General features: G+C 37.8%; 1 protein-coding gene across 2 annotated transcripts in view; it reads left to right on the top strand.

The window, feature by feature from the left end:
- Wwc2 (WW and C2 domain containing 2) overlaps positions 1–24091 on the top strand; it is a 279014-nt gene that overhangs the window by 244752 nt on the left and 10171 nt on the right. The window contains exons 17-21 of one of the 2 annotated variants that reach the window (XM_023699612.1): positions 1979–2097; positions 4244–4442; positions 5875–6039; positions 6739–6831; positions 10432–10677. In XM_023699612.1, the coding sequence (XP_023555380.1) occupies positions 1979–2097; positions 4244–4442; positions 5875–6039; positions 6739–6831; positions 10432–10677 (822 nt within the window). The remainder of the gene's footprint in view (positions 1–1978; positions 2098–4243; positions 4443–5874; positions 6040–6738; positions 6832–10431; positions 10678–24091) is intronic. The other variant, XM_023699613.1, reaches the window with a different exon arrangement.

A 24091-nucleotide genomic window follows, 5' to 3' on the forward strand; every position in this document is an offset into this window, starting at 1 on the left:
AATTCATCCAATTGTGCCTGGCTTGGGTCTGGCTGCTGTGCTCAGCTTTTTCCTGCTGCAGTCCTGGTGTACAGCAAGAAGTGAACCTGTTGTACCCCTCTGGCAAGATGTTCTGCTCCTAGATTAGCTGGGTGGTTCTGGCCTGTAGCCTCTCTGCAGGGACTTCAGCTGCAGTTTCACACCAGGCTTGTATGCTAGGCCTGGGATGGGTCTGGAGGGGTCCAGAGAGCAGGACAGAAGGACTCATTCACACATGGAGCAGGGCTGGGTCCAGAGGGGTCCAATGGGCTCAGGGGAGTGTGGAAGCTCTCCCACACACTCGCCAGCCCTGGACTTGGGCTGCGTCTCCCTTTCTTTCTTCTGTGTATTATTGTTATATATTTTAGTCACATATGGTATGAGTCCCATAAAGCATTATTATTATTTTATTATAATCAACATTCAGTTTTTTATTACCTTTTGCATCATTGCACTTCCATGTGTGTCATTTTCCTGTTACCTCAAGAATTTCCTTTAATATTTTTCTCTGTACAAGCCTGTTGTTGACTATTTCAGCCTCATTTATGAAGGACACCTTTTGCCACATATTCAGAATTCTGGGTGGGGAACTGTTTCTTTGAACATGTCACAGATAACATTGTGTTATTTGATTTCCGTTGATTGTGTTGAGTTGATAGAGAATGGGCTGACTTTTGATTCTTATAAAGTAATATATTCTTTTTTCTTTCACCGAATGTTAAGATTTTGTCTCTTTTATTTTCAGCAACTTCATTCTGATATGCTAATGGGTTTTCTCTAAGTTTATGGTAATGAAATTATCTGGCATTTCATGAGTTGTAAAATTTAGATTCCTTTTTTAAATGCCTGCTGTGTGCAAATCACCTGTGGATCTGCCTGTTTTGTCTATTGTTTCTTTTGGCTTTCAGTCATTAGGTCTTGATGGAATGCTGGCTATTGTGTTTGAGGGATTGTGGCAGCTCTTGCTGATCCATCTTCCAGGGAGGATTTAATACTTTTCTAGAAGGCAAAATACAATATGGGAGGATTACCCAATCACCCAGGGCACCTGAATGCTAATTTTCTTTCCCTGGGACCCTTTGAGACAGCTGAAATATCTGCTTATTATTTTAGCAATTGGTCTTTGCTTTTGTCTTTCAGATTTTTGCTGTCCACATACACAGTTTAGGAATGAAAAATGCCTTGGCAGGAATATGAGGGATAAGATTAGGTTTGCTCTGAGTTCACTTTCTGTGATCATGGGTGTGCTGCCTGCCTTGGGCATGGATAGTATTCTGTTCTGATCCTGCACCCTCAGTTCCAGGGAGCCAGCTTGCTTGGCCTGCACATCTCACACTTAGACCAGACAAATCCCTGAAGGGGAAAGAGTAGCAGTGATGATAATATGCTACCATTATCTTTCAAAATTGATAGCCCTTTAAAAGAGTTTAGAAAATGGTGTTTAACAACTACTTAGAGCAACCCAGTCCTGTGGCATAGGTCTGTAATCAGTTAAGGTCTTTTAACCTGTTTATGGGTTTGTCTTCTCCCTGGATTCTTGGCCCTCTGCTCCTGATAGCCTTTGTTACCTACTCTTCATTGTTTCAAAATGTTGCTTTTGTTGCTGTTTAGTTTTGTGGGTTTGTTTGTTTGCTTGCTTGTCTTTTTGAGACAGGATTTCACTGTGCAATTCAAGCTGGCCTGGAACTCACTTTGTAGCCCAGGCTGGCCTTGAACTCACAGTGATCCTTTTACCTCAGCTTCCCAAGTGCTGGGATGACAGGAATTCACCACCATGCCACACTCTAGGAGATTTGTTTTTGTTTCATTTTATTCAGTATTCATATTTGTTCTCAGCAGGAAAGTTGAGTCTGTTACAAGCTGCTTCTTCACAACTAGAAGTATAAATCTACTTCTGATGAGTTTCAAATCATTTCTTGGAGTATATATTGTTAACGGCCATGTGTTTTACATCCTCCAGGATGCAGTGTCAGCCCTGCTTGCAAGAACATCAGCTGAGCTGTTAACTGTGGAACAAGAGTTAGCACAAGAGGAGGAGCCGGGGCCAGAAGAAGAGCATCAGTGTCTGGAAGGAGACTGGTAGAATAGTCATTTTCTTTGTACTCGTGGCAATTCCCTGAGAAGCCTTTATCTTTATTTAAGACACTTTCAAGGAAACCTTTATATGGAGAAAAAAGGGGGGAAAATGTAGATTTTGGCAGCTATGGCTAGAGAATCCAGTGTCAAGACAATGGGCAAAGTTAACACATTAGCCAAATTTTTACTCTTCAAGGGTTTATTTTTTGTTTTCCTGTACTGAGATTAAAGCTACAGCCTTTTTAAAAAAATTATTTATTTATTTTTATTGAGAAATAAATATGAATGAGACAATTTCACAGCTGATTAATAAGACAGTTTTGATAATCAATACACTGTATATTGTTATCTTCTTAGTAAACCTAGAGCCTTTGCACTGTGCCACATCCTAGCTCATTTTTTATTTTGAGGTGATGTCACACTAAGTCACTAAGTTGCCTGGGCTGAGCTCAAACTTGTGATTGCGTTGCCTCAGTCTTCTAGAGTGCTGGAATTATAGGCCTGTGTCAACAGGCTTCCTTGCTTTAAGTAAATTTTTTAGCACTATTTTCTAAAGTCTTTTTATAAGTATATATTATCAGTTTTGAAAGACTAGTGGTTTATTATAGAGTGAGATAAATTAAAGCCTGGATTTTGTGTTTTACTTTGAGTATCAGGAGTGCCATTTAGGCTATGGTAAGACAAAGCAAATATTTGGGAGATACTTTCTCAATAGCCATTTCTCTATCCATTACTACTTTTACCTTCTTTATTTTCTGTTTTCTTCTCTGTATCTATACCCTGTCCTTTACAAAAGGATTTCCATGTTTGCCCATCTATGCAAAAAATTATCTTTTTTTAGTTTACACTGTTTTCTTTAAAAACAAGTTAAATGAGTGGTGCAGTTTTAAGTATATATACTGTTTAAACTCATTTAGATTAACTTTTACATAATTATTTATACTGTTAGGTTTGATTGAACTAGTGTCAATATATATGTACATATATATGGTATATACATATAGTATGCATATGTGTGTATGTAATATATTAAACTTTGAAGAAACTCAGTGACAAGGTGTGTCATAAATAACACAATAAAAGCTATGGACATTTGGAAGGAAAAGCTATGATAATGATATTAAAAGATACAGAGGTACTGCTTATAAAAAGTCAGCTACAGTGAATAAGAGTCAGAGTAGCGCAGAATCACTATAAGAGTGATTATATCTGTCATAGTATCTCTAAATACTAAGCCTTTTGCATGTTTGTAAAATAGAACATATGCACATTTTAAAAACAGTACTTGGTTTATAAATCATAGTAGTCATTGCTGATCCCTCCTTTTGCTCCTCTAATGGTTAAATATTGAATAACTAGTCTGCACTAACTTCTCAGTACCAGTACATCACCAGTTGCACTTAAAGCTGAACATTTAGATGTCAGTGGAAAAATGTTTCTGTTCTAAGAATATGAAACTCAGCAAAGCAGGAGATGTTCTAAGCCATCCTAATATTCCTGCTCTATATATTCTGTATAAATTGTCTTCCAGGTCTGGAGCACTGTGCAATGCCACCCAGGTCGTGGCATAGTGTTTGGAAGGATGAGCTCATGTGTCCCCAAGAGTCCGTCCATAGGCACAGCCAAGAATGAGGAACAAGTTTATTTTTTTAGAAATTAGTATTTTTAATTATTATGTGTTTATTCACTCTTAGCTGAGAGTAACCTCCTTCAGTTATGTAATTAATTTTATAACAAATTACTAGTACCCAGTATTTTATGGAGTTTTCATATTTTTAAATGTCAAGATTAATATTTATATGACATAGAGTATTTTTATTTTACTCTGTGAAAGTTAGGTAAATTTAATAAATTAAAATTTTAGGGCCAGGGATTTATTTCAGGGACATAAACACCCGCCTGGCAAACACAAGGTCTCAAGTTTGATTCCCAGTGGGGGGAGAGGGGAGGGGGAATTTGGTCCCAAATTATGATTTTGCTGCAGATTTAACTTTACTTCTTATGTGCTAGTTAAAAGTTTCTGTCAAAACATGGCCTGACTATGTATAAGTCCATTGTTTATTTCTCAGACAACAGGCTAACACGCCTAGGTTGCACTGTTTGTGGAGTATCCCTGCTTGGCGTACAGTGTACTTTGTTGTTTCACTAGGTTAACAATGCTGAGAGAGGCCTCTGATGAAATTGTGGCTGAAAAGGGGGCTGAAGTTAAGTTGGCCGAAGACAGTAGCTGTACAGAGGATTTAAATGGGTGCACTGACTTGCCTGAGACGAATGAAGACAGGTGTAGGAAAGAAGATGAGTGCGCCAGGAACCGTCCAAGAGAGTTACCGACTGGAGTACCTGCCCTGGTGAATACCAGCTGTCTCCCTGATGTAGATGCCTCACAGGCACCATGAGCCCCAGGAGACGCTGCTGTCTCTTTAGCTGTAATTTCATATTAGGATTCTGGTCTAGAAGCTGGTCATGAAAGGCATTTGTGGGGATGGTCACTAAGAAGCATTGTAAATACTTTAAAATTTTTAAATGGGCCAATAATATTAATTCCTCACTTAAGTAATTCTTATAAGAAGAGAAATAATGGATTTGGAATATATATAACTCAGTGGTAGAACACTTGTTTAGTGTGAGCAAAGCACTGGGTTCCATCCCCAGCACCAGGAAAAAAGAAAGAAACCCAGAAAAGAAATAGAAAACTAAGTTAGACCTCTATCAGTATTCTGTGAATATTAATTAAGAGCATTTTCTGGACTAGATAATAATAGCATGACTACTTAATTGAATCAAGTTTCAAAAATATTTCAATTTCAAACATGAAAGTAAACATTTGAAGTTATCTTGATTAGATGGTGTTCTGCTGGAAATCTTCTCTGGCAGGTGGCAAATAACATGGTGTAGGCACAGGTGCCAACCAAGTGATAAAACACAGGCAGCTGTGCTAGTGAAGTGAGAGACGTGTTGAGACTGCCATCCCCACACAGGGAAGGTCCTTTTCCAGCTTTGCGGATGCTGGCACACTTGTAATGTCTGTAATGGAGTTCAGAAAATTCCAGTTCATTATTCCTAAGAAAATAATGTATCTTTCTTGACAGAGAACTTCTTTTGCAAAGAGGCAAACATTCATTAAAAAGCAGGCCTGAAATCAAATTACACTTAGAAGATAGAAAATAGGGGATGGGGAGATAGCTCAGTAGAGTAAGCGCTTGCCTAGCAAGCACGAGGGCCTGAGTTCAATTCCCAGTTCCACAAAAAAAAAAAAAAAAAAAAAAAAGATATCTGCCTGTGCCAGCGTATATTTTGAGACCCTTCTGTGTTCGCTTAAGTTTTATTTTCATTGCATTTCCAGTGATTCAGAAAGAATTCAAACACAGCTTCACAACAGTTGTTATATTCATATGTGTATAATTATATATTCCATTTAAAGCTATAACTTTGGTATATTTTCATTTTCTTACATTTAATTATTTTATCACTTATTCTGATGAAAACTAATCAGAAAACATAATAGTATTTAAGGATGATATGTTTTCAAAGAGGATTCTTTATACAGTGTCTCTAAATCCAAACTTTCACTTTTAAATGTAACCTATTAAAGGTTTATAGAAACTTTGTCAGACAGCTATCTTCTTTCTCCTGTGGGTACCTTCCTAAGACTTTAGTGGAAAGGCATTGCTGGTGCTAAATGACTGTTTACCATTAAATATTTCCCTCTTACTTAGAAGAAGGGAGTATAAGAGTGCACACACCTATCAACTCCTGACAAATTGCCAATTTCTCTTGTAGGTTGACAAAGAGACAAATACTGATGAAACAGTTAGTGACAGTATGGCAGTTCGCCCCAAAGATCGCAGCAGCCTGAGCTCTCGACAACATCCGTTCGTGAGGAGCAGTGTGATAGTACGCTCCCAAACATTTTCTCCAGGAGAGCGGAGCCAGTACATCTGCAGGGTGAGGCGACAGTGCTCCTAATGAAGCCCTAGACATTGCAGCTTCTTCCCTTCCTGCCAGGTAGTGTCCCATTAATGACCAGACACTGTGCCCTGGGAGCTGCACAGGCTGACTACAAATACTAGTGGCTAGAAGTGCCATAAAATATATGAAGGATGTCACACTCTTAGGGTTCTATTAGTTAGTTTATTTTCCCACAAATGTAATGTCTCACTGGCTCTAGTGCAACTTATTTGGCAGGTAAGCAAGATTCAAGGACTACATACTAAAAAGTTTTGAATTTCTAGTCATGTATAGAAAGATAAAGTGGTTTTTAAAGTACATGTTTTATTTTTTGCTGCCTATGATATATACTTCAAGCCAGATTAATCTTACTGAACTGAAAATAATGAGTTAAATTTTAGGAAAAAATCATCTCTTTCATAATGCCTCTGGATCCTGAGTTAGGTTCATTATGTAAATCTTTCTTTAAGGACACTTGTAAATGTACAAATGACCATTTTATTTTCTTAGAATACATAATTACCTTAACCTGTGACTTTGCTACCTGCTACCAAAAGGCAGTTACTTAAATTATTTAAGAAGATTAAGACCAAAGAATAAGGAAGAACTTTTCTGGAGAGGATAAACTTTTCCATTCTGATTTCTACCAGCATTCTGTTTGTTATAGCGTAATTTTAAAAAATCTTTTATCACCAGTTAAATCGGAGTGACAGTGACAGTTCAACGTTGGCTAAAAAATCACTCTTTGTGAGAAACTCCACTGAACGGCGCAGTTTGCGAGTCAAAAGGGTACGTATTCCCTCAGCCACTTTGCACCACCCTGGGTCGATCCACATTCAAGAATTGCAAAACATAAATTCCAGAACTGCTGGGTGTCAGTGTTCCATGCTCTGGAGCTGTTTACTGAAGCCACAGTGATCACACTGAGATGCAGATGTTACGTCAGTTACAGAACCAGGGAGGTTCTTTGTGCTTGAAAGCATTCACTCATCACTGATTTGGATCATGTGAAAATTTAGACAGGAAGTTGGTTCTCAGTGTCTTCAGAAAAAAGGGTGTACCGAGTCCCAAGGGCTCCTTTATACCAGTGCTGCCACATCTCCACGCCGTGTCTCACTGTGGAGCAGTAGGGGGAGGAGGGTAGTACCTGGTACCTTCTCTGTAGGAGCAGACACTCTGCAAAGGAGTAGCACAGAACTGTTGGCATGGGGTTTTTTTGTTGTTTTGTTTGTTTGTTTTTTTAAATTTTTATTGTGTTTTCAATGGAGAAATACATCATCTGTTTACAAAATAGCTCTTGAAAAATACAAGGAGTACAGATACTATAAAACAAAGCAAACTCCAGTCATGAGACACTACATACATCATGCGAAAGCCACAGTCTGATTTCCAGATTATGAAACTAGAATTAAAAATTCACTATACAGAGAAAGTCCAAGTTTACAGCTTGGAGTTGGCATGTTTTTGTTTAAGTTTTTAGGCACACAGTTTTTCACCTTGCCTAGATAGTTATCTATAGAAAATTAAAATAAATGTGAGTGGGCCAGCTCAGGTCAAGCTTTCCTGGGCCATCAGTGTTGCCTGGGGCTGAGTGTTAACGTTAAGTATGAGCTGATATTCAAGTGAATGAAAAAGCCAGATTCTTCAAGTAGTTCAGAAATTTCTGTTTACTTCCTAATGGCTAAAAGAAAGTTACTTGTTTACTACTGTCATTTTGGTTTAAAATCATGTTTATTAAGCATGGAGAATTGCACATGTTGGGCTCTCCTGAGGGGGCAGGTGTCCACCCTCCAGAGTCTACTCTAAAGGGAAGCCTTAGGTGTACACAGCGTGAGCTGGGGAGTCAGGGAGTGAGCTTCTCTGCAGCAGAATCTAAGGGACTCCATTGGGGGGGGGGGGCATGGCCTTGCGACACGGTTGTGTGATGTGGGAGAGTGGTGGGTAACTGGGAGCTGCTGACGGATGGAGTGATGTAGCCAGGAAACACATGTGAATGAGGAGTGCTCACACATACCAGCGCCTTGGCGCTGTGGGTTGGAAGGTAACTGGGGACTGGAAAGAGAGTTGGTATTAGCCTCTTCCCCAGCGCTGCTGTGGGTTCATGCCACCATGTGCAGAGTACTAGCTGTAGCTGTCTCCTTGGGCTAACTTACTAGTTACTTGAAGATAATAAAAAATATTTTGTTTTTATAAAGGCTCATGTGCCTCATTACTATTTAGTACTCAGCATTTGTAGAAATTCTGAGATGTTGATCTTTCAGATAACCAACCTTTATACTTTGAAAGCACCTAAATTTTCATCATGTTGAGTGAAAATTCCTCTCACCTCCTTTCTAAATCACCAGCCTTCTAAAGTAGCACATGCTTTTCAAGGACAGTAGGACACTTCAGAGAAATTTTATCCAGAAGTGTTTGTCAGTTGAGTAGACCTGAAAACAGGTTATTTATAAACATAGTTATAGTATTATGTGAACCACACAGATGTTTATCCTGAAATACTGTATAAAGATGATTTTTAAATGACTTTTAAGGAGGTGAATATGGTTTGATGGAGATGAGAATACCATTCTCATTTAGAAATTACAGCATGAAAATGGCATAGAGGTCTAAGAGAACATAGCGTCTGCAAAGACTTATAAATGACTTACCTGACTAGGAAGTCCAGGTGCAAGAGTGTACATAATAGAGTCAGGTCACCTCAGCTGTGATGGGTTGGACTCTTCATTCTGACTCTTCCCAATTGAGTGACATCACATGAATTGGGAAGCAGTTCATACCATAAAAGCCTACAGATCATTACTTCCCCACCCCAGAGCCTTCGTTCAACATTTACCAGCACACGAGTATACACTTGAGTCCTTAGAAGGGCTCCAGATGGGTACCACCTGAGGAAGATGTTTGATTCTGGAAAACCAGTAATACAGTCAAAGTGAATATGAAGCTAGACAACTCTTATTTGTTAGAGGGGAGAGATTAATAGAAGAAAACCTAATAAAAATGTTACAGAAGCCAGGCATATAATTTTATCTTTTTTTTTTTTTTTTTTTTTTTTTTTGGCTTGCTCAGGCTGCCTTAAAGGCAGGTCTGCTAACACAGGTGAAGGTGGCCAAGCATCTAGTTTTAGTAAACACACAGTACAAATATGTTGGACAAAAGGAGAGGGCCTAAGTGGAGACAGTCAAAGCTATTACAGTTTGACCTTTGACCCTGAAATACCAGGAAAAGGCACCGACAGGCGTGCTCCTTCATCTCTCACGAGCACTACTTTTGATCTAGAGCTTCAACGTAGAACACACGTTAAGTTTGAGGCCCTCTTTTCTCATGTAACCCAGGACCAGTTCTTACTAGGAACCTCTAAATGCCTTTCCTCAAATGAGTCTGATCCAGCTCTGAATGATCTGGCTTCCTGTCACATTTAAGAGATTAATTCAGTTTTTCTTACTGTCTGGCAGATGATATAAGATCAAAGATTGTGTCTTAGGACTGGAAATGTGATGGAGGACTTGCCTGCATATTCACTAAAGATTTAGGTGCCAGGCTTCTGTAACACTTTTACTCTTAGTGCTTTTATTCTACCTCTGTCCTCACAAACATGCACAAGGTTCTGGGTTCAGTCCCAGGTAGGGGTGGGAGCTTTATTTGTCTTCCTAGTGTCCTGACTACCAACCACAGCAGACATTTATTCATACATATTCACTAATTATTCCTTCACAAATAGATAACATTGGTCCCAGGGAGAGAACAGAACAACAGTAATAATTCAGTAGTAAAAGGAGATGGTACCTAATGGGAAATCAAGGAAGAATTGGAATGTAGACAGTGACTGGAGGAGGGAGGCAAATTCTTAGTCCTATCAACCAGCTGCGTTGTGGCCAGCATTCATGGAGGTCCTACAAAGGGATTATCTGCGGGGATAGTTCTGTGTCCTGAAACAGAGGACATGTAAGTTTTTTTGTGACATGCTTATTTTTCAGACATAGCAGGCTAAGCTAGGCTATGGTAGGGAAGGTAATAACTTTATAAAAATCTCTGTGGTTGAAATGATTAAGTATATCTCTTGCTGAGCTATTTGTCATGGAAGGTTGGCTGATGCCTGCTCATGTTGTTCTCATGGGGCCCTGGCTGCCATAGAGTCTTTCTCTGGCTCTTGCCATCTGTCTAGCAGGAGACACAGTTGTACAGATCTCACTCTGACTTTGCAGGCTTCCTCCTGGAAATAATGCATACTCCTTCTGCTCTGCTCCCTTTGCCTTGCCAAAGCAAGTCACTTGGCGAGTTAGACACTCAGTCCAGGGGGCAGTGAAGGGCAGTCCTATTGTGCCAGGGAGGAAAGGGGCAGAGTAATGACTGTCCGTATAACAGAGTGATGTGTTGTGTTTTCCAACTCTGCAGACAGTCTGCCAGCCAGTCCTCAGAAGAACAGCCCAGGAATGTCCAGTACGCACATCTCTAGACCTGGAACTGGACCTTCAGGCCTCTCTAACCCACCAGAGCCGCCTCAACGATGAGCTGCAGGCCCTGAGGGACTTGAGGCAAAAGCTGGAGGAGCTGAAAACTCAGGGAGAGACTGACCTTCCCCTGGGTGTGCTAGAGGATGAGAGATTCCAGAAGCTGCTGAAACAAGCGGAGAAGCAGGTACAGACCTGTGTGGTATGTCCTTATTAAAGCCTAAGGCATAGGAGGTTCCCAACTCACACTTCAACTTGGCTCAAAAGTGTTGGCCTCCTTTGCCTTCTTTTCCTAGGCCTTGGAATGTGTCGGGCATTTTAAAACCCTAAATATTGTTTAAATACTAACACTGCAACCTGCCAAGCTATAGTTGAGAGCCCCTCACCATCCCTACACACACAAACACGCGCGCGCGCGCGCGCGCGCGCCCGACAGCACTAGCGATTACTGACTTCCTGATAGGGAGTGTGACAGCAAGAGAGAAGGTCTTAGCCATTTTTCCTCAGCATTATTTGTTTCAACGAATGATACATTTGTTTGAACTTTATTACTAGCTCTTTTTAAGATTCATTGACCACATCAATTGTAAATACATTTCTCATTTTAATGTTCTTAAATTTCACTTTCTTTCTTGCCCTCAAGATTATAGTTTTATATACTGGCATTCCTCCTTGGCTTTCACCCTACAGACATCTATGCAAAAATAGGATAAAATCACTGATTAAAAAATATAGTGCATTCAATTCCTGGTATTACATGCCACCAGCACCGCCCTCAGGCATAGAACCCAAGACCAAGTCCAGGTGTGGTGGCCTGTGCCAGTAGTCCCAGCAGTGGGGAAGCTGAAAACAGGAGGATCAGTAAGAGTCCAAGCTGTGCAGTAAGAGACCTGTACCAAATACATTTTTTTAAAAAACCTAACAATATTTTAAAGCTGTTAGCTGTTTAAAGCTGTGAGCTGTTTCTATCATTTGCCACCTACATATTACTAACATTTTCTAGAATCTATATAAATATGAAATTGATTTATTCCCTGAAGATTTGAGTTTAGATTTTGGTATTTAAAAAAAAAAAAATATATATATATATATGTATATATATGTATGTATATATTCACATTCATATTAAAAATAGAAGTTTTCATATAGCTGAAATATTACCCATGCCAAAATTATATTTTCTTTTAATCCCTTTGGTTTAGAAGCTGAAATATAGTAGACACTTTCTTAAACTAATATAAAAATATTGTCCATAATGGGAAATTTTCTTTTTGGGCTCATAGTAACCATTTAATCTTGTAATTGTTGTACTGATGGGAAAGTTTAAATCATTTAGCCGACTAGTGTTGCTAATCATCGATAGAACTCAGCAATTTAATGAGTTTCAAGAATCAAACTGATACCAATAATTTTTAGAGAAATTGTAGGCAAGAAAAAAAAAACCAGAGAAACCTACCTCTGTCCTATGCCACCTCCTTCAAAGAAAACTTCACAGATAGTGAAAATGTTTGTCCAGTCTGGAGTTGAATTGTAACCCTACATTTAATTAAATGGTGAATGCAGGATAATCAGACACTGTTTTGATAAACAAGATGACCCAGCCATTCCAGGTCCACAAGAACGATCTCTTCCTGGAGAAGACAAGAGAGTTCCCAGAGGAGGTACACAAACTGTTTGGGAGTGGGGGTAGAACTCCATCACATAGGAGTGGAGACTCCACAGGCTTTGGATGGTGCATTAGAAAAGTTCCGGTGGATGCCAGCCCATGAAGGAAGAGCCACCAGCAGGATGGTGCCTATTACAAACTATCACTTTATAAAACAGAAGACTGAGAGTACAGAGCTGAAGTGACCTACTCAGATGTTTGTAACCTCAGTGGTTATAGCCATCATTTTGTCCTCTTGGGTCTGTTAAGTCACCATCAGCAATAACTTAAACCAGTCTCAGGTTTACTTTAACCAATCACAGAGAAACATAGTCTTTTCATTCTTATGGATCGAAAGTTTTCAAAGTTGAATAAGAGTTTTACAACTATATATAAAAACAAAACTTGATGTCTTCAGGGTTTGTGTTGCTTGTTTCTACTTTGTCATAATATGAAATTCTATATCCTTAGGTATCCATAGTTAAAAAACATGGGGACTTACTTTTTCTCTTATAGCATGACACTAAGATTCATCTGTAAATTGCTCCTTATTGCATTTCATCTTTCTTTTTGATTGCTAACTAATCGCCATTGTGTAGACAGAAGCTTAGTAAAGAAAATGCTCTTTGATAAAAAAAGACTATGACAATAAGAAGTTGATAAATCTGTGGCAAGATTAATGAAGAAAACCAGGGTAGTGATAGATGCCTATAATCTCTGTAGTTCCAGTTATTCAGGAAGCTGAAACAGGAGGATTGTGCATTTGAGAACAACTGGGGCTACATAAGAAGATCATGTCTTAAAAAAAGGAAAGATTAAAAAAAAGTACAGTGTCACAAGACTATAGATAATTTTGGTATTTAAAAGCTAATTGAATGTCATCAAAAAGATATACCTACAATTTGGATAAATACCTGGGAAGATATGGAGTATAGGAACTGGTAAAAGAAGGGAGGGTAAGCTAAAATACCTGTAACTTTTCAACAAATAGCAGCAGTAACTAAAAATCTATCACAAAACATATAATGTCTATATATTTTATTTATTTTTTAATTCAAAAATTATACCACTGCTTTATTAAAAATATAAATGAAACAAAACCCAACAATAAATATCATTTCATGTTTGTCAAACTAGCATATATACTTAAAATTTTTTTTTGTTTTTCTGGGGAAATTTCTTTTTTGTTGTTTTTATTTTTGTTTTTCCCCATAATTTTGTTGAGAAACAAATAGCAATGAGACAGTTTCAAACCAAATTGGTAGGACAGTTTCAATAATTATACATTGCATACATTCTCCCTAGTGGTTAATTGCTGTACAAGATGAGGACATGATGGCCTATTTACAAACACTATTAGAACAAATCCCTCTATTCATTAACAGAATGTAACTATATATCTATCCTAGCCATTTTGAATACATAGATACAAAATTGACATTCATCTATATCCCCCTCTTTTGTTTAGTTCCGTTATTTGAATATTTTAGGTGTGTCAACTCAGCAAAATATTCTAAAAGAGTCCAGTAGTCCATAATAGTATTGGGTCTTCCGCTTCACGGGCAATGTCAGAAGTTGTTGGCCTGAGTCCCTTACAGCTCAACATAACAGCATGGCTTTACTTCTTATACTTCGTTTTTATACTTTTCTGCTGGATGGTTAAGACAAGATAAAGCAAGACCTATGCAACAAGAGTTGTAATGTCTATGTATTTTAATAAACAGGTTCTATCAAACTTTAAAGAAGGGTTATCTGTTCTATATATTCAAAAAAGAACACACTATATTCATTCTATGTGGCCAACATCTCTGATTCTAAAAGAGTGATGATAAAAGAAAAGAAAAATCACACACTAGCGTCATTTAGGAATGTAGAAAAAAACTTGACTAAAACATTATTAAATAGAACCCAACCGCATATTTTTTAAAATACGTTTTGACCATGTTGAGTTTTGGAATGACTCTTTTTTTAATATGAGGAAAATCTCATAAAGCCAATCACTTTAAAAGACAAACAGATGTACCTTAGATAATAATGCTAAGTGAAAGAAATCAAACCCACAAGCATAAACATCACATGGCTCCTCTTATATGAAAAACCCAGAGTATAAATAATTTAAAGAACAAAATAAAAGATAAATGATAGCAAACCCATCTTTTGAAAATGGGAAGTGAACCACAAGGGGAGGGAAGCAAGGAGAAAAGGAAGTAGAGAGAATTGAGTTGTTTGTGTTGAAGTAGGAAGTAGAATTGAGAATTAAATGTTTATGTGGTAAAGCATAAACATTTAATCATTATGTGCTACAAAAATATACTAATAAGTTTCTTAATTTTTTTTTTTTTTTTTTTTTTTGTGGAACCAGGGATTGAACTCAGTCCCTTGCGCTTGCCAGGGAAGCGCTTATTCCACTGAGCCATCTCCCCAGCCCCAAATTTTTTAATTATTAAAAAGAGAATATTGATAAAAATCAATATGGATGTTTAAAACTTCTAATATTAGAAAATTCTTCAACTTATGAATGATAAATAACCTAAAACAAATGTGACCCTAAAGAGACACACACTGAAATCATTCCTTTTAAAAGTGAGACACAGATATTTAACTCTCTTGTGTTCAACATTGAGTTAGGAGTAATCAGTATCTAAAGTCAAGAAACAAAGAAGCAGAAAGATTGGGAAGAAGAAAATAAAGTTGTCAGTATTGCAGAAAATGTGATTGTATAGGTCAAAAATCTGTAAGTTATTACAAATAATAAGAAAGTTTGGAAAGAGGAATAGATAGAATGATATCCAAAAATCTGTTATTTTCTATATACTGCCCAGAAACAACTAGAAAATTTAATTATTAACATTTACAGCAATAGCAAATAATAAATTTGATATTCAGTATAGCCAAAACTTTATGAGGAGAAATATAAAAACATCTATATTTATGGGGAAATATACCATGCTTATATAGAGGACTCTGCATACTTTTCCCATAGGGGACCAGTTATTAAATATTTTTAGCTTTTTGGACCATATGCTCTCTGTTGCTGCTACTCAACTCTTCTAGTTTTCCATAAAGAAAATATAAGTTAATGGCTGTGACTATGTTCTAATAAAAATCTATTTATTTATTTTGGCAAGGGGAATCTGAATTCAGGACTTACCTTGCCGGGCAGGTGCTGTGCCACCAAGCTGTATTCCCTGCAAAACTTAATTTCATAAAACAGATGTGAGGCCATAGTTTGCCAATCTCTGCTATAAAGGAAGAATTAATACTGCTGAAAATGAAAATGATCATTTCTTCTAAAATGTACCATAGAGAGCCTGTCATTCTGGTCTTCTGAATATGGGCTGCTTGTCATGACATGCCAGTTGCTGCTATGATGTCTCTCGGGTAGATGCTTGTTCAAAAAGTAGGGGGTGGTGAATGAAAGCAAGAGACAGGAAAAGGAATATTGTTGGACTGTCCTGCTTCAAGGTTGTATGTGGTGAGATTTTTGGACTTACGTGTAAACATAAGAAGTATGTAATTCTTTATGCCTATTTTTAAAATATATTCTAATTTTTAAATGTTTTTTTTATTTTATTCTGTAGGGACTTAAAGTTCAACATATCAATACTTGATGAAAAATACCTGTTCCATATTATGCCTAAGATGTTTGACATGTAGACAGATAGTGAGGTTAAGCTTAACAGCCTAAGTTGTATGGTAATAACAATAAGCTTGTCTTCTGGATGGTTAACAACCTAAGTTTGCACATCAAAATTAGAGAAAAAGGAGGGCTGCAAGGAAAGCCAACATTTTGATCCTAGCCTTCTAAGGTCAACTAAGACTCAGGATATGAGAACTTGTATTGTAACGTCATGTAACTCAGTAGTGTCCCAAATTTTCCAGTCAAGGAGATTATGGGGCCAAAGAGGAAAGTGATCGATGATGTAGAGTGTGCCTAAGAAGAGTCACATGGAGAGAAAACATTCTCTCAGGCTTTCACAGAGAGCACATTGGCCAAGCAATGTCTGTGACTCATCCACGTGGCTGACACTGACAAAGGTTCTACAATCTGAGGGACAGGATCTCAGGATAAATCCTGAGGGGATTTCACTGACCTTATCAGACCCAAAAGCTACAACTCTTGTTGCATAGGTCCTGCTTTACCTTGGTCTTAACCATCCAGCAGAAAAGTATAAAAACAAAATGTAAGAAGTAAAGCCATGGTGTTATGTTGAGCTGTAGGGGACTCAGGTCAGCAATTTCTGACATTGCCAATCAAGCAGAAGACTCAATACTATTATGGACTACTGAACTCTTTTAGAATATTTTGCTGAGTTGACACACCTATAATATTCAAATAATGGAACTTAACCAAAAAAGGGGATACAGATGAATGTCCATTTTGTATCTGTGTATTCAAAGTGGTTAGGATAGATATATAGTTACATTCTCTTAATAAATAGAGTGATTTGTTCTAATGGTGTAAGGATATCATGTCCACATCTTGTACAGCAATTAACCAATAGGAAGAATGTATGCAATGTATAATTATTGAAACTGTCCTACCAATTTGATTTGAAACTGTCTCATTGCTATTTGTTTATCAATAAAATTATGGGGAAAAATAAATTAAAAAAATAAAATGTACCTTAGAGTCTAATTCTAAGCAAAATATGTTATGATTTTTTATAAATACTGATATAATTAATGGCAGAATAGAGGGGAAAGAAAAGGTAAGATAATTTTAGACAAGAAAAATGAGGGAGAGGGACTTGCCCAACAAGACACTAAAATTTTATTAAGTTGCTTTACTTTTATTAAAGTACTGAGAGAGTGTGGAATTAGTAAGAATCAAGAGATTGACCCTGGTGTGAAATAGGTCAGAAACCACTGCACATGCATGTGGAGCATCGCTGTGATACAGTTGCCATGTCAGCCAGTGGTAAGGAAGGAGATGCTGAATAAAGAGAGTTGGAATGGGCTGGCAGGGTCTGAATGGTAGGGTTCTTGTGTATCCTGGGGGAGGCCCTCAGTTCATTCCCAGCACCATACCCAAACAAAGAAGCTTGATGAAAAGATCGATGTGGAAAAAGATGACATTGGATCCCTGCCTCATGCATAGAGATTAACACTGAATAGATTAGGATGAACTTCAATATGAGAAATGAAAATTGGAAACTTATGGTAAGAAATAGGAAATATGTCTTCATATTTTGATTCTTGCATTTCTAGTGTCTATTCTGTGTCCTCCTATCTGGTTGGAGATAATATACATTGGGGCAGAATTGCTGAGAGCCTTGAAGGCCTGAACAATGGGAGCCACTGAGGGTTGCTAAAGAGATACTCTTTGGAAAGGTAGGATGGCAGTGATATGTGTGACAGGTGGCTATTGTGGGAGATATCTTCCAGATCCCCACTGGGGTTAGACATTTTCTCACAAAATAAAGTTAGAGGATCTTAACATATCCAATCATTATTTCTAATATTGATTTAAAAACAAGGTTAAGGCATTCTTTAAAAGTAAAAGCATCATAAATATACTATTTTCCTGTGCCTTAAAATGGTGTTTCAATTGTGTTTGTAGGATTCTGGTAATATTGTGGTATTGTTGAGAGCTGATTCAAGATTTAGGGTTTGGACATGATTCTTGTTTTCCTTCTACACTAAAATAACCCCTGGACTTGCCCTCATTGCAAGCAGATGACAACTAGAAGGTCTTATAAATCCTAACAACTTCTAATGAAAAAAATGTTAGCAGAAGTTTTCCCTATGAAAAGCAAAACACAGATCTCTTAATGCAGATGTGTTCTCTTTAACCTCCATGGTGCCTGTGTCTAGGTGTAAACTCCCAAGAGAACATGAGGCTACTTTTGCTTCTTTCCATACTACAGTGCCTTATAGTAGAAGGTCCACCTGATTGTGGTGAAGATGTCCTGGACCTCATTAAAGCTGTAGATCTTGTTTATTAGCCATGGTGTGTGTGTGTGTGTGTGTGTGTGTGTGTGTGTGTGTGTGTGTGTGTGTTTGGGGTTTGGTTTGTTTTGTTTTGTTCCTGTTGTGGTCTTGCTTGCCCCCTTCCTACCTCTAGATCAAAGATTTTTATCTTTACTTACTAATGAATACATAAGTACAACCTAGAGAGTGATACCTGTGGGTGTTCCAAGGGTAGCTTCGTCATGGGAAAACCTTACCCACCTTCCTGATTAGGCTTGACTTTCATATCATCCAGCCTTAGATTTGGTGGATCTGTGATAAATTCCAGAGATGTCAGATCAAACAGTTGATAGTTCCTCGAAATCTTATGTAAGATAGTTTTGTACTTGACCCTCTAGTCTTCCAATAGACTCTTCTGAAGTAGGAATTGTGTGCTGTTCTGTTACCAGCAGCTCATGAGATGTTCACAGCCATCATCTGGGAAAATAATGGCAATGATAGGCACAGTGGCCAGGCCACTCTTCCCAGGGAGCCAAGATTCCTGAGCCTCCTCGTTTCTGTGGGGTTTTCATACTTAACAGCCTGTCATCATGTTTTTAGTGACAAATATAATTGTAAGAATGTGAGGCAGATTTTTCAAACATAATATGAAGTTGTGCTAAGATCCCTTGTAAGTATCATTTCTGAAAGCAGTCTTCTCTATCATTTGGCACAAATATTTGCATGATGTGGGTACTATTTTCCCTTTTCCTCTCTCCTAATTATTAGCATTTTGATCATCTATATTACAAGTTACCATTGAAAATAGGTACCAACTAAAATTCATAATTACTACTAACATTTCCAGAGTTTGCCTGAGATCCAGTGCCTCCATAAAGGAGTAGCCAGAATCACCTTGAGTTTTTGATTCTTTAAAAGCTCACCACTGGGCTGGGGAGATGGCGCAGTAGAATAAGCGCTTGCCTAGCAAGCACAGGGTCCTGAGTTCAGTCCCTGGTGATGCCAAAAAAAAAAAAAAAGCTCAACACAGTTCTATTCAAAGTCAAGTGTACTTGTCTTGACAGGAGCTAACTTAATGCCAAATTGGATCCTTTTGCTCACGGAACAGGCCTTCTGTTACCCACATGGCTGTGACCACTTATATAAGGCAAAAACTGGTCACTGGAACCCAGAACTGCCAACTATACTTTGAAGATCATGGGCCTTGCCAGTTTGGATTAAGAATTGCAAAGGGCCAAGATCTCTTTTGTCTTTTCCAGTACAGGATACAAACAGGATTCATTTGAAATTGTCTCAAAAGAGTAAGACTCTAAGCTGGGCATCACAGCACACACTTGTACTCACAGCTACTTTGGGAGGCTGAGGCAGGAAGATCACTTATGATCAGAAATTTGAGATCAGCTGAAGCAGTAAAGTAAAAACCTATCTTAGGAATACATGGGAAGACACATTAGGATTTTCTTTTTTAGTACTTCGTTTTAATATAAATATGTAGTTTAGTCACTAAATAGTATGTAGCTTGATTCTGGCTTCTAATGATTAATGATTAAAATCATCCTTCTATAGATTACATTTATTAGAAATTAAGTTATAGCACATAGCAGACTTCTGATCTATATTATCTGATGAATCAGCATGTAGTTGCTTTCAAAACAGTTTTGCACACCAAGATGATGAGGGTCAGAGCCTAAAGAGCTTTCTCCTGTGATAGTGGCAGAGCCTGAGGTAAACCAAGACATCGAGCCATGGCAGAGGATAGAAGGGCATCAGAGAGCCCACCCCGAAGCCCTGCGGCACTGCCCACGTGGCCTGATCATCCCCAGCAGGTGGCAGCTCTCCGTGTTGTTGCACACATGTTGGAGGGCAGGCGTTCAGTCCTTAGCAGACCCCGTGCCCGCTCCCCCTGTCTTCGCTTGTTTCTGGCTTCAGAGTTTTACATCAAGCTACAGTAAAGAAGAAAGATCATAAAACAAGGTACATTTATACTGCTTTAAAAGTGATTTAATTTCCTGAACACAAATGGCTCTTATCTTTATTTTTATGAGCTCTGTGGATAAACTGTGTTGTGTGCTTTTTTTCTCACCACTGGAATTTGTAATAACTGGTTCTATGAAAACCCAGTTTTAGTTGTGTGCCTTTCATTATGGTACCAAAGTTGTGATACCATTGACTGAGCTCTTTCCTCGGCACTTCCATATCTACTTGTTAAGACATGTGGCGTACCAGCATATGCACACACACACACTCACACCAGCATGTGCATCCACTCACAGCCTTTCATTCCACCGTCTCCCCGTAGTGTTGGGGGTTTGGGAGATTTTCAGCAGGATGATCATAAGGTGCCTAATGATGAGCGTAGAGCCTGCCAATTGCCATAAAATAATATGGCTCCCAGAAAAGCAGTGAACCGAAGTGAGCAGCAGATTCTGGATCTGCCTCTCTTGTCAGGGGAAGCTGTCAGGTCTCAGGTTCACACTCTGTAACCTTCATCCTTTGTGATTGGAAGTCTCTTTTGTAGCTTGCAATAAAAACTGCATCTTAGTGTCCTCATGTATTGTTCAAGTCCTTAAGAAGCAGAGCAAGAAGCTGAGGACTATAAGACTGGACTGTGCTCTGTACTTCATTAGGCTTCTCACTGTGACTAAGTAAATCACCAGGCCTTTCTGCAGGTCAGGCTCCCATCATGTAAACTGAAGGTTAATCACCCCCTCCTGGAGCCCAGGGCATAAGGGACAGCCTCCAGTCCTCATGATCCGGGCAGCTTATCAAGACTTGTTGGAGTGTGAGGAGGGGGTGTCCTTAGGAGCCTGTGTGACTTGCAAAACAGAAATTTATTTTTCTTCCTCGGAGTATACCCTTATCAAAATGATAGACTTTGTAGTGCTAGACTTTTTGAAAGCTTAAAACTAATTCTGGTTTTAACACTTGTAAAAGTTGGAATCCACTGAAAAATTATGTCAAAGATTTTAATACACCCATTTAAAAACATCTTAATGACTACAGTGAAGACTCAGCATTGAGATCTAGCTGCCTATGAAGTTGATTACTATTGATTAATAGCTGATAAAAATGCTGAAATATATTTGTCACCTAGAGTTTTGAAGAAAGAGATACGTGTTACAATTTGGATCTGAAGTGTCCTTGTGTGCTGAAGGCATGGTCCCCAGCCAATGGCACTATTGAGAAACATGGAAACTTCAGGAAACAGGACCTAGTGGGGGAGTTAGGTTGGGAATGCCCTGTAAGAGCATGTGGGACCCAGCCCCTTGCTCTCTCCACTTCCCTGTGAACATGAAGTAAACAGCTCTGCAATGTTCACCATGGGCCCTAGACTGCAGAGCCAGCTGAGCAAGAGGTACAGTCTCTGAAACCAGGAACCAGACTAAGCCTAGGGATTTTGTCACAGCAACAGAAAGCTAACATAACATACAGATGAACAGAGGAACATAGTCTTTTGTAAAGTATGTTCTTGTTTTATCAAGGGAAGGGAGTATCTTTATGTGTTCTAGGGTAAATCTTACATTGTAAGAAATACTGTAAGGTTTCAAGGCAATTTTATAGTTGTCACAGAAATGCTGGCAGTTAAAATATGTCAACAGCCATTCATACGGGAGGCAACAGAAGACTGAGTACAGGATCCGGGAGCCTGTTGTAAATCTGATCTGATAAAATATATATCTGGTTAGAAGAACTGAATCACCTGTTTTTAACCTGCATGTGATCCTGCATGTATGTGTTCTTTCTTGGTTTTTGCTGTTTTGGGGTTTTTTATTTACTTTTTTATTTATTTTCTTTTTTAATCACACAGCAAATGGGTGTTTTAGGTTTGATTTATTTCTGTGGTAATTTACCAAGAATTTGAATAGCAACAATATTTTAGTATAATTCTTAATGGAGTAATTTGATATACTACAGTATGTTAGAAGGCAATTCTCTGTATATACCAAGCCAGCACTTCCTTATCTGGGACCTAGTGAAGAATCATCTATATATTAAACATAGGATGTTACCAAGTAATTAAAGTATCACAGTTGTCCCCTCTGAACTTGAATTAGATAAATTCATAAGCTCTGAGTAATGATCTCATCAATGACAATGTAATCAAGAGAAAATTATTCCTTAACAACCACAGGCTGCTTTCATACAGAAAAAATTTTTAAAGGAAAGGTAAAGGGGGAACAGTAGAAAACTCTGAAAAAATAATTTTTTGTTGAAAGCATCAAAAGTTATTGCAGGGCATGGTTATTAGCAAAGCACCCAGGATGTCTCCCTATAGGATCCTTAGACTTCCATAAAGTGGTATGACTATAGGTGTAGGTATAGGTATAGATATAGATATAAATATAGGTAGAAAGATCCTATATAGATATAGATATAGATATAGACATAAATGTAAGTAGAGAGATCTTACTGAATAAATAATTTTAAAAATCTCATCTTTCCTAAAAATGCCACTGGATTTTTATTTTTACTTTGAAAACAACTTCAATGCACATTAAAAAAAAAAATTTTAGGGCCTGCCATATAGCTCAGTGGACTAAAGCACCACCACGCCCAGTGTCATTCGCTGTCTCATTGCACCCCAGAGGTGAGGATGGCACTGCACAATGGCAATTGAACCCTGGTCGCTACACCTATCTAAGCAGGCGCTTTAGTCTGCTGAGCTGTCTGGCTGGCCCTTTTAATTTTTTAAAAAAGAGTACAAAATAGTATTAAAACTGAAAAATTAACAAGTGATACAGAATTTCGCTTAACAAAATAATATGAATTTCACAATATTTGTTGTAATGCATAGTGTTGTCTTCCAACCAGTTGTTCATATTACCAAATGTATGTATGCAAAATTGGAAGAAGATAGAAAAAAAAAGAAATATATATGAACTTAAGAAGAGAAAAAGGACAAACAATTGAAAAATAGAGAAAAAACAAATTAAGTATTAACTGATCCTTTCCATAGACCAGCAGAAATCCACAATACAGTTGTTCAAACCATCCTGCCTACATACATAGGTAAAACTCTTTCCCCTACTCCTCCTGTCTTTCTCCTCACTCAGTAACTTTTTCCTTTTGAATAAGTTCATTCCCTTTTCCCAGTATCTATTGGACCCTTCAGATTTTATTTTCTCTTTTAGGTTCTCACACTAAGGAGACAATACGATGTTTGCACATGTAGGTCTGATTTATATCATTTAAGAGTATGTTCTCTAGTTGTATCTGTTTACCAAGAAAAGACTCAAACTTACCTGTTTTATAGCTGAATAATACTGTATTGTGTAAAAACACCACATCTTGTTTATCCATTCTTCAGTTGATCGTCAATGTACTCTTCCTGAGAAATGTTTAAATTTTTTAAAAGTTTTAAGTTCAAGTAACACATTCCTATTGGAACAAATCCAAATACTACAGAACTATATAAAGCAGGAAATAAGTTCGTCTGTTTCATAAGTTCACCTTATAATTCCAGTTCCTAAGGATGACCACTGTTGACAGTTTCATGTATGTCCTCCCACTCCTTTTTATATGTGTTACATATTGGTATTATTTGGAAGAGATCCACTGAAATTGAATCATCAAAGATTACTTTTTTTCTCTCACTTAGTTTTAGGAATGGATGATGCACAGCTTTTCTTATTAGTAAATGTTGTAATTCATTATTTTTAATAAATAATATATAAGTAAATGTAGAAACCCTGTATAAATATATCACAATTATTTAAGTATCCTACTAATGATAATCTCCTGAACTTTCAGTTATAATAATGTGGCCAGTAAACCCTTTTGTATTTATCTTTGTACATTTTCCCACACAAACTACTGGCTTAGTTTCTTCCAATTTTCCTCCTGTTTTTAGCCTCCCAAGGACACAGAGAAATGACTTCTGCTCTATTGTGGGAAATCAAATTACTAAATTAGTGAAATCCTAATGTGAAAATTGTTAGTAGTATTGACTTGACTATAAACAATAGTTAGAGGGGGTTTTTTTGTTTTGTTTTGTTTTTTTTGCGGAACCAGGGATTGAACTCAGGCCCTTGCATTTGCCAGG

Source organism: Octodon degus, unplaced genomic scaffold (genome assembly GCF_000260255.1).
Source record: "Octodon degus isolate 3935 unplaced genomic scaffold, OctDeg1.0 scaffold00114, whole genome shotgun sequence".
Classification (NCBI taxonomy): domain Eukaryota; kingdom Metazoa; phylum Chordata; class Mammalia; order Rodentia; family Octodontidae; genus Octodon; species Octodon degus.